Raw genomic sequence first — 14,911 nt, forward strand, 5'->3', positions numbered from 1 at the left:
GATCGGAGAGCCCGCTAGTTGAATGCGTGATTGAAGCAAGGACCGATGCTGTGTAATTTTTAGGTATCGTTCTGCCACACAACTACATACTGCTACGATGCATAGACCCTCAACAAGCAGAGAGATCCACCTTTTGTGGGGCATACATCAGCCTTGAGGTGCACAAACATGGCGAAGGGGACCCAAGTCCCGGGTTCGTCAGAGTCAACAGATTTTCTTGTTGACATTTAAGCCAAATGTCTTCTTCGCTGGAGACATCAATATGTAATGTTCGTGGACGATTTTTACACCAATGTACACGTTTTGATGACAAATGCAGATAAACGACGAGAGAGAGCGTCTAGGGCAACGCCGAAAAAGAGATGTGGTGTACATACCCGTCATCTGCTTGATAAGCCTGCCTTCATACTGGTACGCCTGGAGCCTGGGTATGGCAGATGACTTGACCAAGACTCCTCGTGAAGCAGTCGTACTATATTCTCGGTTTGTCACAGCACTGACGCAGGTTGTGGACTTCTGCGGAATTAAGTTACCTTCCATGGGATTGTCATTATTCTGTTTGCCATTGAAACGAACATATAAGGCAGCTAAATGAATCGATAGAAGCTTTCTCCATAGGGGGCAGAGATCTCACGAAAATCTTCATCATGCCACCATTGCAATCATCGTAGTTCCGGAAACTTGGTAATATTTTTTTATTTTTTTTGGGGGGGGGAGGGGGGGTCAAAATTCAAGTTTAGGGTCCATTTGAACTGCCCTAGAATGAAGAATAGCCGGAATCGCTTCTACACCATCCATACCCCATAAATCGACGCCAAGGAAGGAAAAAGCACGTGATTAGCTATTGGATGAAACACTGCGTGACTGTGAGATGTAACAAATGTGCGATGGGTTTGTTTTTTGGCAGGTTATGGGGGTCGGTACTTGCATTAAATCGGTGTGCAGCAAGCGGATTGGTTGGGGCAGCAACGATATGCGGGCTAGCGGTGACGACCGTATTTCATGTTCTTTTATTTGTTGTTGTCTAGGCATATTCGTTCGCTTTATTTTTGTCCGGCCGTTAGACTTTTATTGCGTGAGGGATACGGATAGCATTAACATCTGTGAAGTGTTGGACTGGCGGAGGGTGTATGCAGCCGATAGACGCAGATATACATCCTGTGTTTAGACATGACTTCGGCGAAACGTAACCGAATGCAGGCCTATTAATCACCTGGAGTATGGAGTAAACTAGCCAGAATGGTTTTTAAGTATCCGCCCGGTCTGTCTATTTTAGAATTTGCGTCATCAATATATCTAGCTGGAAGTGAACCGTGCATTCCAATCATCCATTCATCCCGTACCCACTCATTCATCTACCTATCCATCCATCCGCTCATCCATCTTGTATCCATTCCATATCCACCCATCTAACTTCAAATTTTTCCTTTCAAATTTTGACCCCTACACCCACTTATCAAATGTTGAGTCCACAAATTATTCAAAGGGTCATCAAGCACCTCTTTCTTTCTATTCTCTTACATTTAGTATTTTGTAATTCAGTGCAGTAGTCTCATGCAACATGTATGAACTGGTGCCGTGGATCAGACATGAACGCGGCCTTACTGGTAATTCAGGCGTTTAATCTCGCCTTTTATCTTTGACGTGGTTCCAGTGGTGCAATAATCGCAATATCAGTGACGTGGGTGCTCCTGGGTAATGGGGTCAAAAGTAATTTGAGTGGCATTATCAAAAAGAATTGCGAGAAAAACAAGAAACAAAACTTTATAAAAGTGAGCATCAATGACTACTGGTAATGTTTTATGCATTTATTGAGTCTTATGCTCGTCCATTGAATTACTGATTTGTCTCATCACTAGTTTCTCCCTCCATTAGTTTATTTGATTAACCTTTCAACGTCTGTCTAATCGTACTTTTAAATCGCCACCTAACCGCTTATTTCGCTTAGTCAGTCCTACTTTTTACATGCTACTTTTTTTCATCAGTAGACACGTCGGAATAGGCTGTCTTAGGTGGTACTGGAGCGCATCTTTCCAAACCCCTAGACGCTACAGCTCATATACCTCACTCTAATGCTTTCCCAGGTTTTTTCTTTTCCCATGGTAAAAAAAATCAGAAATGAATCACCACTGTAGCTACTCATATGCAGTGACAACAAAATTGTGAGGAAGGCTAGAAGTGCCAAAGTCCACTCATGCTAAAAAAGTACTTTTACCCAACTGACAAAATCAATGAGAGTAATACAATCATGTCATATTCAACTGACAATTGCAAAATCCCCATTATTAGGAAAAATGACTTCAAAAGTAGACATTTTTCAGTGCACATTGCCACCTTGCCCTCCGGTTTCTTTTCGCTGCAATAAGCTATCTCAGCAGGTTAAGCGACCAATAGAGTGACAGCGTGCCCCTCTACGATGTCAGATGAATACCAATCGTCTTTGGCATGGAATCGTAGCCAAATCAGCTGATCTGCTTTGTTGGTACGTGCATTGTTGTTGTTGTTGTCTTCGCCAAGCCCCAGCACGGCTCTTCCCCTTCTTTGGCCAGAAATAAAAGGCTCCGCTTAAGAGCAAGCAAAGTAGCCCTGTCAAGTGGATAATACACATAAGATTATTTACTTATTCGATTTTAGAAATCTTTGAAGAAATTCTGCAAACTGTGCTTTTCTTTTAAATTGTTTATCACCTTTTCTTCGGTCACCTTTTGTGGCTTTGTGTTCATGTGTTTACAAGCACAAGGCTTAAAGTACAGGCATTTTGTATGATGTTGTTGTCACGTGAAACGTTTTTTTTTGTGACATCCCAAATGACTGGAATGCTGGTAGTTTTGTCTCGCCTTAAGCCGTCCTGTCGGTCAAGTCCACCTGCCGAGCGGCCGACCAATCGGAAGGCTGCGATCGCGTCGGTTATTGAACGCAAGCGCAACGGCCGGTTATTTGCACGATGGGTGTGGTAACCAATCAGATGGCTAAGAGGATCTCCACGCTGTGCTGCCACGGCAACGCTGCGCACGTTTTACACACGAGTCGCACACGCGCGCTAGCACACGCACATCGTCAAACACACACATCTAACAGAGTCGACATTGGAAGTGTCTACGGAGTACAGAGAAAATTCACTTTATCCCACCAATGTTACAACCGCTGGACGTGGAACACTGTCTGGCGTCCTTATCAAAGAGCATTCCCACCCTTCAGTGGTGGCGCTTTAAACTCTCCAAATCTGACCGTCAGAGACACATTTGGATTAGTCTTCCAGCAAATGTAGAGGTTGTATGCGGAAAAACCTCCTTATTACCGAAGAATTCACAATTGCTGGGACGACTGAATATCCTCCACTACGGTGCAGATTGCCTAATCCAAGGGGTCCGCGTAACCCCCTCTGAGGAGGAGCAAATTGTTTGTATAGAGACCCGTGCATCAGAACAAGACCCTCGAATCTTCTGGATTGATGTGAATCAGTTAGCCGTAGTGATCTCACCGAACGGTATCCAGGAGATTTTAGACATCAGCAAACCCACGCTACCTCTTCGAGGAAGTCATACTTGGGGTTGGCTGTCGGGTCTTGAAGTACCCTCTTCAAAGTCTCAATTAATTACAGAGAGATGTTTCCTTATCCCCGTCGATTTCTCCAATCGTGATGATATTGCAGTCCTTCTGTCTCGCAATACAAAAAGTGACAGACTTTCACTGAGCGAGTCCTTCTCGCCATCTCAAAAACTTATTGTTGTGAATCCGCAGACCAACAAACTCTACTCCTGTCGCCTTGATTCAATGCGCACCTCCCAGACCTATTCTCCATTTGAGGTAAGTTGGTGGAATGACTTATTCCGACGTGTCATGCAAAAAAAATTCGAGACACATTAGGCGCTCAAATTTACAAATGGGACATTTTTTTCTGCCCTTACACAAAGTAGCGAATGTGACGCAGCTCATCGTTGAATAATTAGGACCTCTGAGTGTTAGTGGTGGGCCTAATGGAATAACACCGCTTGTCCTTGATAACGAATTTCAGGAAGTTAGCTGCTTTGAAAGCATTCCATCGACACGGCAATTTGAAAGTGAATTATCCCTAATATTAGATTAGAGCCAAGTCAGCTTCTTAGGTGCTCCCTTTCGTGTGGGGAAGGCGGGGTGGTGGTGGTAGTGGTAGCCAAAAACGGAACCTTGCCAAAAGATGTAAAAGCATTTTCAACTCCTCATCATGGTGTGAATCATGAAAGAACTTGAAAAGCAAAGCAGATATAAGATGGAGGGAAGGGAGGTGGGTAATCGAATTTTAAGAGCTTTCAAGGTCATCGATAGCCACGGTAGGAGGGAGTCATCAAAAGGCGAAAAGGGAGAAAGAGGAAAGGGGTGTAGAAGTACACTTTTGTAGCCCTTTTCGCCACATCGCCACATCTTACGGGTGGAGCTAACTTTCTTTACCTCTTATTACCTTTTAAACTAAGTTTTCTTGATTTTCCGTTAGAAATAAAAAAAACTGATGCCAAAATTAGCATTTTTAAGAGGAAAAAAAATAGGAGAAAAACAATTCGGAAATAAATTGCCTAAAGCTGTTGCCAAATGTGGTGAGATTGTGTGCTTGTTTGAAGTAACACAAGAGAAAAATCGATATTTTGCGGAACTTTCAAAATTCCGTTTAAAGGAGCGCATAACAACAAGTATGGCTATGTTTATTACTGTTTACATGGTAATTAAAGCGCAGATTGTAAGATCTGCGCCTTTTGTCCTTCAATCATTACAATTATTGCCTCTTGGATTGGTGGTGATTGTACTGTAAGGTAGTGGAAATATTGGCACTTATTTTGAAGCATTTTCCACGAGAAGAAACTGCACGAGACAGTACACCACAATCCAATGCCTCGTGCCAAATTCCAATCAGCATAGATATGAAGTAAATAACGGGGTAATGTCCATCTCCGCCATCCTCACTTCCATCCAATGCCCTCAATACCAGTTGGGGTGCTGTGACATGGCGCCTCCACAGATGGCCTGTTGCGTTGGTATTTTACGGTTGTGTTTTAACAAGGACGAGCGTAAAATATACACTTGGGCTTGTTAAAATGGAAGTCCGAGGTCAGAGAGAGCTTGGCACCAAATCGGATTGGTGCATTTGACATCGTCACGATCAGCTGATTGTGTGTGTGTGTGTGCGTGCAAATGTTTGTGCTTGGCACAGTAGAATTTTTCAGCAGGTTGTGCAACACACACTGGCTTTTTTTCGTCAAATCTTGCCAAGAAGTTATAGTTGCCTCTTCCTATCAACCCCTTCCCCCCACATGCCGGCTCTCTTTAGCCACTGCTATAAGCAAACACCTTCATCTTGCCACCCTGCTTTGGAGGCCTTTGAAGAGGTGAGACGAGGTTACTTTATCTTCCCCTTTTTTGGTGCTTTGGCTTCTGTCATTCCCCAGAGCGATAAAAAAACCGAGGTATTATGCCAGCGGATTGGGTCTAGTTAAGGGCAATTAAGGCGGCGAGGACCGAAGAAGGGGATGGGGAAAAGAATCTGACTCGATAGTCGAGACACCTATTCATTAAATATTCAGGGATTCACACCTGTATGGCCTGAGAGATGAATTAACTTACAAGTATAGGCTGAAAACAAAAAACTCCCTCTTTTGGCAAGTTATTCATCAAAAGTGGAGTAGGGCAGCTACTGCCTTATCCATCTGTAATTCAATTTACTCGTCTTTTGTACCCAAAGTGTTCTAAAAATTTCTCCTTAAGAGTGTACCCTGCATTCGCCTGCTTCTGAGTACAGTCAGAAGGGATGAAGTAATCTTGATATGAGAATTCCGTGAACAAGGACTTTCACCATTGTTGACTTGTAGCACTGAGAAATACGTCGAAAAGGACTACCTGAGTCGTTGTGGATTAAAAAACACATCAATTTGACAATGAAAATTGACAGTTGAGATACTCAATTTCACATTCACTTATAGCAGAGGAGAACACATTGCCTGTTGTTTCGTGTAAGGGTAGCTTAGAACAAAAGAGCACCTATATTAGTCACCAAAGCCTTGTAGTACCTGTTACACCTCAAAATCCGTAGCTGAGAGGCAATAATTATGGTGGCGATCTTGAGTTGTTATGTCAAGGTGAACTTTAGTACCTCATGGCATGACAGAGGATGAAAAGTTTTTCTTAAAGTTCATTTGTGATCATGTGGTGCAAAGTAAGAAGGTTTATTTGAAGTCAGCTCACATCAAATCGGACTTTGGTATTTGCCGTCGAAGAAAGCCATGCTTCAAATAGTGAAAAAACGGATTGTTCGTTGGGTCTTTCTCAAAGTAATGTCATCGAAAACAATTGCCATAACGGCTAAACCACTCTCACTTTGTTGTCAAGCAAGAGTGAGACGCTACCCTGGTGCCTGGTGTGGACTACGCCTTACAAATGGCAAACGCACGTTTTCGTGAATGACTGCCTTCGCAGCGTCTTGTGCAATTTTGTCGCATGGCAGGCTACTAACCGATCCGGCATCCGGGAGTGGGATTAGACATTCTAACGAGGCTAAGATTTGTTCACGAGGTAAAGGACTGATTGAATGTGCAGCGGACGGAGGGCGGGATCGTAACGACAGAGAGTGCTGCGAAAGTATAAAACCACGGGATTCATGTGTTAAATGAAACGTTTTTACGTCAGTCTTAGGGCTGAAATTAATGTCTAGCATTCAGTTAACGAGGCACTACTACTACTCCGTACGGCAACGACACGGCAATATTCCACGGAAATTCTGCGGACTCCAAATTCCCGGTTTGACACGAGCACGTGGCAGCCATTACTTTAGAAACCATTTGCCCCAACTTCTTACCAGTATTTAAACATTTTTTCTTCCTCTTTTAGAATATGGGATCGTTTTCCGAAGTAGATGGCATCAAGGATTCGGAAAAGGCGGTAGTGTCTGAGGACGAGGAGGATGGGGAGCTAGCCTTCCCAGCCTCCATGATGGACGAGGAGGCTACCAAACGAGATACCAAACTATCGGAAACCCTGGTCGAAATTGAGGACTTTCTTGGTCGCGTCATTTGGACGATTCAGCATTCCTCCGATGGTTGTGTTGGACGCGATACAAACGTAGAAAATCAACGGTGTAGAATAGAAATGCAGTTGGCTGAAATGCAGAGCTGTGAGGAGGTACAGCCTTACACTTTTTTACCAGTTACTTTTCTCCCCCACCGTTGGGCACCGTCCACCTGTGTCTGATTGTCGATTATCTTGTAATACCACAATTTGGACGTAGATCACCGTGCACAAGATGACCAATAAACCCAGCCTAGGAATGGGAGAGGACTAGGCGGTCAACTGCTGGAAGCTACGCACTTAGTCATCCACCCATTAAAGACCTGTTCTTAGGCACCATGGCGTACTCCAAACCCTGTAGTAGTTTTTTTCGATCTTTGGACTCGACAACTCTGTCTGAGACCCTTCGGAAAAAAGTTAGGAAACCGGAAGCCAAGGCGAGAAGAATGTATCACACCACTTTCTATGCGTGTCTACCAGATTCAATGCTTCAGTGCTCAATTTTTCACACCAATCAACTGGCTACCTGACGTCATAACTAATCTTGACAGCAATTTTTCATACATGCAAGAATAACGCTCTCTCAGCTAATTCACCGGCCTCGTTTGCTATCGGTTGCTCATAGAGGCGCGCATGAGACTTTGATTCCATCAGCCCCGCTCTCTTATTTTCTTATCTTTTTTTCCTTTTGCACCTCATAGGACCTTCAAATCTACGAATCAAATGCATCCTTGTCATTGCTAGAGAAATTACTTGGAATTCTCACCTGCCTCCTTGAGATTAGTGAAATGGTGAGTTGTCTAAGCGGGTTATGATGAAAACAAAAGAAAGTGAAGTAACTCGTCCAGACACGAAAAGAAAGTTGGGCTGTGTGTACTTGCACAAGGTTTCAGCGTGAAGGCAAACGTGTTAGTGCTTGTCTCTCGAATTGGCACACACACACAAACACACATACAGAGGGTTTAATGTCGCTTTATTTAAAGTATGTCCCATAGGTAGGTACATGCTTATACGCATCTATGAGGCATGACAATAAAATTTGGAAGGAGGCATTAAGCGCCATACATTAACAGCTCACCTCCGCTGTATAACCTAACGACCCACACACAAGAACCTGCTCATTGGTTCACAGGTGAACATGCACAGAAGGAGAGATGAGTCGTCCATCCTACGATTAGTTGATCAAAAATTGTCTGATTTAACACTCTGGCTGGACAAGAGCCAATCAGGGGAGGGCAGTATCCCCTTGCCCCAAGCACGTCATGCCCTCAATCAGCTGGCGTGCATCCAATCAGCGGTGCGGATCTTTGTTGGCACGGCTAAACCAGGTGTCAATCTTGAGGCAACGATCGAGAAAGTGGAATTGTGGGTAGGGGAACGTCTTGAAAGTGAGATCCACGAAAAGGTAAGGATTGAAAGTGAACTTCCAAATTTATTATTACTTATATTTTTCAAGTGATTTGTGCTTCACGCTAGCCGTGCTCGATAGCGATGAATTGCTGGTACTGCAGAGGTATTTCTTAATGATGAGGCTTAGGAGCCTGTTGATAGACATTCAAGGTCACCTTTGAAATATTCTACCTCTTTAGGGTATGTACTAACAGTATTAAACATTTTTGACGTCCTGATTTCCTTAGGTCTCTCGAGCAGATCAGTTCGGCTTGAGACGATAAGTTGAACGTAGAATGTCATTCATCTGCATAAGAATCTTTCTATGTTCTTCCAATTTTTGGGTAACTTGGTAATGCAACAGGTCATTGTCTCACATATTTTGCACATTTCATGTCTCCTAGTTAGCAGAAGGTACACCTTGTCAGGGGATCAGCTTGAAGGTTGGAGACGTTTTGACAGCTTTTTCTGAATCAATGAAAGAGCATTTACCACTCCTTCCTACATCAGTGGTTTCTCAACTCGAAACTCCCTCAACTCCACTGGAAACTCTTCAACTTATCAGATCAAATCTTGCAGAAAATATGACATTTTTGAAGGTATCTGATGCTTCACTTTTCTCCTCCTCTACCTACATCCAATTCCTACTCCTTTTGCATTCATTCTCCTTCTGTAGGACCGTTGTGGATGGATCCCATGTATTCTGAGTGAAGGGGTTCAACGAAAACTCAACATTTCCCAGGGACTTATCGCTGACTTAAGGGCTATTCATAACCACGCGTTTACGACCTACAAACAACTGGAGATGTACACTCCGTTGGTGTGTGAACACTCGGGCTTGTACGCGCTGGCGGTCAGGCTAACCAGTAAGGCAGTGAATTGACTGTAGAATGTTAAATGACGTGTTTATATGCGCGCGGTTTTTGCATTTTTGGCAGACGTTCTCGAGCGTTCTACAGACGAAAAGCTAAGCCAATGGGAAATTAGTCAACTGGAGCAGGATTTGGATCGTTGCGAAGCTGAATGTGCGGTAGAAATTCTATCAAGCAGTAAAGAAAACCGTGAATTCATCACCATGGTGGTTAGGAGCCTTCTGGAGTATACATCAGTTGCAAGGAAGATCGTGAATGGAATTTACACCATTCAGGAGCCACAGTTGTCTGAATGGCTGGAACGGCTTAACTTGTATGTAATTTAAAAAGTCATTTTTCTACCAGTGTCACATAAGTGTGACATCACAAATATGTGACATGCATTTCTTGCATTTTTATGGATAAGCGATTGCGCCAAACCATGTGTTGTAAACAGATTGATTGAGCTCCAAACAACTGAAAAAGATGTGGGGTTTCCCATCACAGGGTAAACTACACCTATTTGGTTATGAGCCATGTTTAGATTGATCAATTCTTCAGCAAAGTTTACTTTGCCAACGACGGTAGGGGGCCAACTGCCTGTTCTTTCACTTTCCTCCCAAAAAATAGAATAAAAAAATTAGGTATCATGCCTGTGCCTTTAAGATACGGTGGGGAGAAAATTAGGCACGGTTCCTAAGTTCTTGGATGAAATAAAGGATCACCCATTCAGTTATGCATTGACCTCTGTTTCGTCAAACACCCCGGCAGTGGTGGTCGCATCGACTAATTCAAGATAGAGATTTAGGCATCAGGCAACTTTTTTCCGATCTCCTTTTAGCTTAACATCCACATCCAACCGGCCCTGCTCATCTTCTTTCTTCGAAGCACTTTTGATTGGTTGGTATCTGCAGACCAGGTCGTTCGCAGACAGCCAAATGGACGAGCTCGTTTGCCAACTTGAACAGGAGGTTTCGGCCAGTTTTCAAGACACACCACTGGTGCACCTTCGAATCTCTGAAATGGAGGAGTTTCTTTCACGAACACCACCAATTTGCACGCCCTGTAATGCCGAAGCTTCCAGCCTTCGGAGTACATTGCAAATTCTCTCGGATGTTATTCTGCGTCTCAACTCTGCAGTTCAACTGCTGGAGCGTATGGCATTCCTCACTAACCTTCATCCATCTCAACGTCTTAAAACCTTGCGTTTTGCGTATCCAAGAGCTCTAGAAGGTCTCACAAGGTGTTTTCGAGCTCTGGATGCCCTTCTTCGGGAGTTGGCTGAGTGGAGGAAGTGCATTATACTTGTTGAAGACTCAGTAAGTTGGCGATTTTTTGTGGTTCCTCGAGTCATCCTTGAAACAGTAATAGGGCCTGCAAAAGCAGAAAATGCTTAAAAGCCTCCAAGACTGCGGCATAACCCTGGAAAAAAGCGCACTTTAACAAAAATCAGTACATCACAACGCATTGGTTAGAGGTGAAGCTGCGGTTCTGCATTCAATCCTTTTTTGCTTCTTTCAGGATCAACGTGACACTGCAACTCAAGCCGTAATCGAAGTAGTCAATTTTGCCATGGATGTGATCACTCAGGAGCTTCAACGTGTCAGTACTGTCGAATTCTTCAATGCTCCAGACTTTCTCTCCCAAATCCTGGCATGGCTCTCCAGCTTCCACGCCTCACTCATTGGCTTTCGGAAGGCCATCTGTCAATACAGATTGGAAAAATCGGCGATTTGTAGTCATTCCAGCGCACTCCTCCAAGACCTTCTTAATCTCGAATGGCTAATAACTGATTCGCGACTTCAAAGTTCGCGCGACATGACCCGTGATGTTGGTGGAACAGCTGCAGGTTATATAAAGACGTCATGGATGGCTAGTATCCAAAAAATTTTAGCGGAGATTGAACCGACTAAAAGAAGGGTAAGGGGGGAGAATATATTCACGTCTTAATAATTAGTTAGCATGGGGCACTAAATGCCTACTCTTCGTATTTTAGAGGTTGTTGAACTTGTTGGAGGGCATGGAACGATCCTCACGAGAGCGGAGGAGGTCTCTTCTCGGACTTCTACTGGGTTCCCGTGAGCCAGTTAAAATTTTCGAAGGTGTTACAATGCTCAACTACATTGTTGCGAGGACTGAAGGCTTCACAGATCTGGAGGTTCAAGCATTAGAAGAGAAATATGCAGGAACTGAAGATTATCAATCAAACGTGAGTAAATTAATGCCAGAAATCTGTTTATGATAAAAATTAAGGCCCCTGCCGATTTGAATTAAAGCCGAGGTATTATTTGCCTACAGGGTTACGAAAAACCCAACTCAAACGTATGTGAAGAAACCTTCTACACTTTAATGAGGAATCTTTCCGAAGAATTCAGGCACATTTACAATAAGCAAGGCGGGATTTGTGATGAATTAAAAGTGGCGGTAGGTACACAATTTCGTAGTTTTTGTCCCATTTTTTGTCATAACTCAGTGATGGACGATTTTCTTTTTCCTAGGAGTGCCTTCGAAAATCTGAAATTCTTGTTAATATCGGCCGTCAGTGTGTGGCAACGTCAAGATCTTCACTCCACTTCATTAATCGTGTCCTTTTTTCCCATTGGCCAGAGGCGCTGTTGAAGTTAATTACGACCGGCCAATTACGCGAGGGCAAAAACTCGCCACCTGATTGGCGGATTTGTGCTCTTGATTTCCGAAATACTGTTGCACGTTGCCTTGTGAAGGGAAGCTTCGGTTTCGAAAAGGAAGGACTTCCACAAGTAGGAACGAAGGTGTGGTAATTTGAAATACCGCGAGGGAGTTCACAACTATTTACCGAAATACTGCCGTGCATTATCATACTACTCACAAATAATAAGTAGCGGCTGAGTGCTACTGCTACTCTTAAAATTGAAGCGGAGGACTACCCAACTCATGCCGATCTGCAACGATGATGGTAGCGTACAAATGCCTGGTACAGAACACTGCTGTAATCGGATGGGCAACTGCTTGACAGTCAGGCATTCGACTAAGCGCTGTAAGGGTTCATAGACAGCCAGTCAGACGTTTGACAATGCAGATCTCGCCCATCTGCCTGGCAGTTATTCACTTCTCTGAAGGAGCATTCACCACGTCTGTTTTCGCATAATCAATGCAAAGAAGGCGATTCTTTTGTGGTATTGGTGCAAACAACACAAAGCGACCGTGCATCCAGGTCTTTTTGCATAGCAAGAAGTCTTAGGTATACATTAGTCGGCAGGGGGATACTATTTCTGGGCCTTGAATTTTGTGTATTCTACCCATTATAAACTCAATAGTCCCGAATTAGCTTGAAAACCTCTCCTAAATTTATTAAGTAATTTCTGATTTAATCTTTTTCCCCAAAAGGTTGTTGATGAATCATTGGGAAACCTTCGAATGGCTATTGAAGAAGCAGACAGAATTTTCCATGGAATTCACGATGGTTTCAGTGTGGAAACCGAAGATGTTTGGCAAGCGTGCCTGCGACTACATGATCTTTTGTAATAAGTCTATAAAATAACTTTAATCGCGTGGCTGTCAACGTCAACAATGATGTATTTTATCCTTTAGCCAAAGTTACACTAGTCAGCTGAGACAACAAATCAGTGATCTGACGCTTCCTTCTTTGTCTGCCATCAAGAAGGATCTCCAACATCTTGACGGTCGGCTCAACAAATTGGCCCAGGATGGATCTTCACCTAGTGCTCTAGACGTGCGTGACCCCTCAAGTTATATATACGTCTTACTGAAAATTTCTCACGGCGTGATTTTTACTTAATGTAATGTAGGATTGCAGTCACAGTGTGGCACATTTGGAGGAAAGTCTGCAAGCCTTGAGACAGACAGCGAGGATTTTGTTCACCTGCCTGTCTACCGACTCACAGCCGTCATCTAAAGTGACTCCATCCAAGCATCTCGACGTCAACGAGTTGTACAGAAGAGCAGTAAAGTTGGTAAATGACTATGAAGCCAGTGAAATCGGCTGCCAGATTCTTGAGGCTTGGCAACAGCTTCAGTCAATCGCTGATAAACTAGGTCGTCTACAAGCTGGGTATGACTACTTAGGCATTAATCAAATCTCGATGTACGTAGCGAGTTCAATGTTGATATTTTACTGTCTTATAGCCTGCCCCTAACGGAGTCATTTACAACTGTAAGTTTTGCGCATAATTGATGGTGACCTCCTTCGATGTGGAGATGACTCAAGAAGAGCGTCTTCTTGCCTATTTGTCACAGTACGAAGCAATGACGACCCAGTCACCGATGACCTCGACCAGCGACATCCACGTGGATGGATTTTCTAGCGCATCAATGGCACGAAAGCGCAGCTGGAGTTTGTTGGAAATTCTTGGATCTCATGAATGCCTCTATCCTGGATGTCGTGGAAAAAAGAGTGAAAAGCACGAGATCCAGGCCATGGTATGTGTTTATATTCACGCGACTACAAAAACCAGATGAAAATTAAACTCATTTTTTGTACTCTGATAGAATGACGGTCTTTTGCATGATCTCCACAGCTTCTACAGCCTTCTTTGCTCCGAATTTCATGATCGCGCAATGCGAATTCCGGTCGAGGTTTTAACCTCAAGCACTCAGGAAGCAGCTTCCAGTGAAATTGCTTTGTTGAATCTGCGACAAGAATGGTATCGTAACGTGGGTCTTGTAAATCAGTTCAATAGTCTTCACAGACGCGTCAAGTTGGATGGTAGTGGGAGGAGTGAGGTGAGATCCTCCTTTGCATTGATTGAAGATATCTGGGGTGAGGCTACTCCACTGAAAGCTGTCTTTGAGGCCACAGAAAGACTCGCAACAGTTTCCTCTTGGTTATGCGAGGTTGAACGATACCTGGAATTAGATGTACTTCCGCGCTTACAAACAGCTTGGAAGAAATCTTCAGAGGATGATACACTCTCTGTAGTGGAAGAGTACGTCTATAAGATGAACGAAGTTGCCGAGGACTTAGAAGACCTAGAAAAAAGTGGTATCCTGGCGGAGCGACATCTAAAAACTGTCAAACACTCCCTTCAAGCCGGATGGTTTAGTGTACGAGAATTTTTACTCAACAGATGCGTTGAACCCGCCTTCCATGAAGATCCCACTTCAGTGCGCTATTTCCCTTTAGTGGATGACTTTCTTCGTCACTCCGTTGGGCTAGGATTTCAGGATTGTGATCTGAAAGCGATACACACAAGACTATGTAATCAGTATCTTTTTCATGGTTTACCACAACGCGAGCATCATCCTGTGCCGGGAGGACGCAAGTTCTGTTCCACACATAGATCACTGCGATCGCTGTTCTTACCTGCCTGGCTAACTGAAAGATGTCGAATAGTACAGCACAGACCACCAGTAGCTCTCACTATCCATTCAATTCCTGATATTTACACTGAAGCATATCCGCCGCTCTCCAGCACTGCAGAATTGGCTTTTTACAGTCCAAATTGCATCGCGTTGCAATCACAACGATGGCTATCGCTACCCAACATTAGATCACAGAGTCCGACACGCCGAGAGGTTAAGAAGAATAGCTTTTTGATGACAGAGGACGAATTAGCGCTTAATTCACCCCAACCAAAGCTAAATGAAGTAGAAATGAAAACCTCACAACCATCCTTCTCAGTGTTACCCTCGGAAGATGAAAG

General features: G+C 43.7%; 1 protein-coding gene across 1 annotated transcript in view; it reads left to right on the plus strand. All coding sequences in view use genetic code 11, as the record gives it.

Annotated features, from left to right (window-relative positions):
* Positions 1-6,855: 6,855 nt before the first annotated feature.
* EGR_07429 (hypothetical protein) overlaps positions 6,856-14,911 on the plus strand; it is a gene marked incomplete at both ends in the record, with an annotated part of 27,363 nt that continues 19,307 nt past the window's right edge. The window contains 8 exons of the mRNA XM_024496678.1: positions 6,856-7,143; positions 9,095-9,238; positions 10,184-10,588; positions 10,791-11,189; positions 11,266-11,478; positions 13,058-13,320; positions 13,574-13,688; positions 13,758-14,783. Of these exons, the coding sequence (XP_024348884.1) occupies positions 6,856-7,143; positions 9,095-9,238; positions 10,184-10,588; positions 10,791-11,189; positions 11,266-11,478; positions 13,058-13,320; positions 13,574-13,688; positions 13,758-14,783 (2,853 nt within the window). The remainder of the gene's footprint in view (positions 7,144-9,094; positions 9,239-10,183; positions 10,589-10,790; positions 11,190-11,265; positions 11,479-13,057; positions 13,321-13,573; positions 13,689-13,757; positions 14,784-14,911) is intronic.

Source organism: Echinococcus granulosus, assembly GCF_000524195.1.
Source record: "Echinococcus granulosus chromosome Unknown EG_S00077, whole genome shotgun sequence".
In the NCBI taxonomy this organism is placed as follows: domain Eukaryota; kingdom Metazoa; phylum Platyhelminthes; class Cestoda; order Cyclophyllidea; family Taeniidae; genus Echinococcus; species Echinococcus granulosus.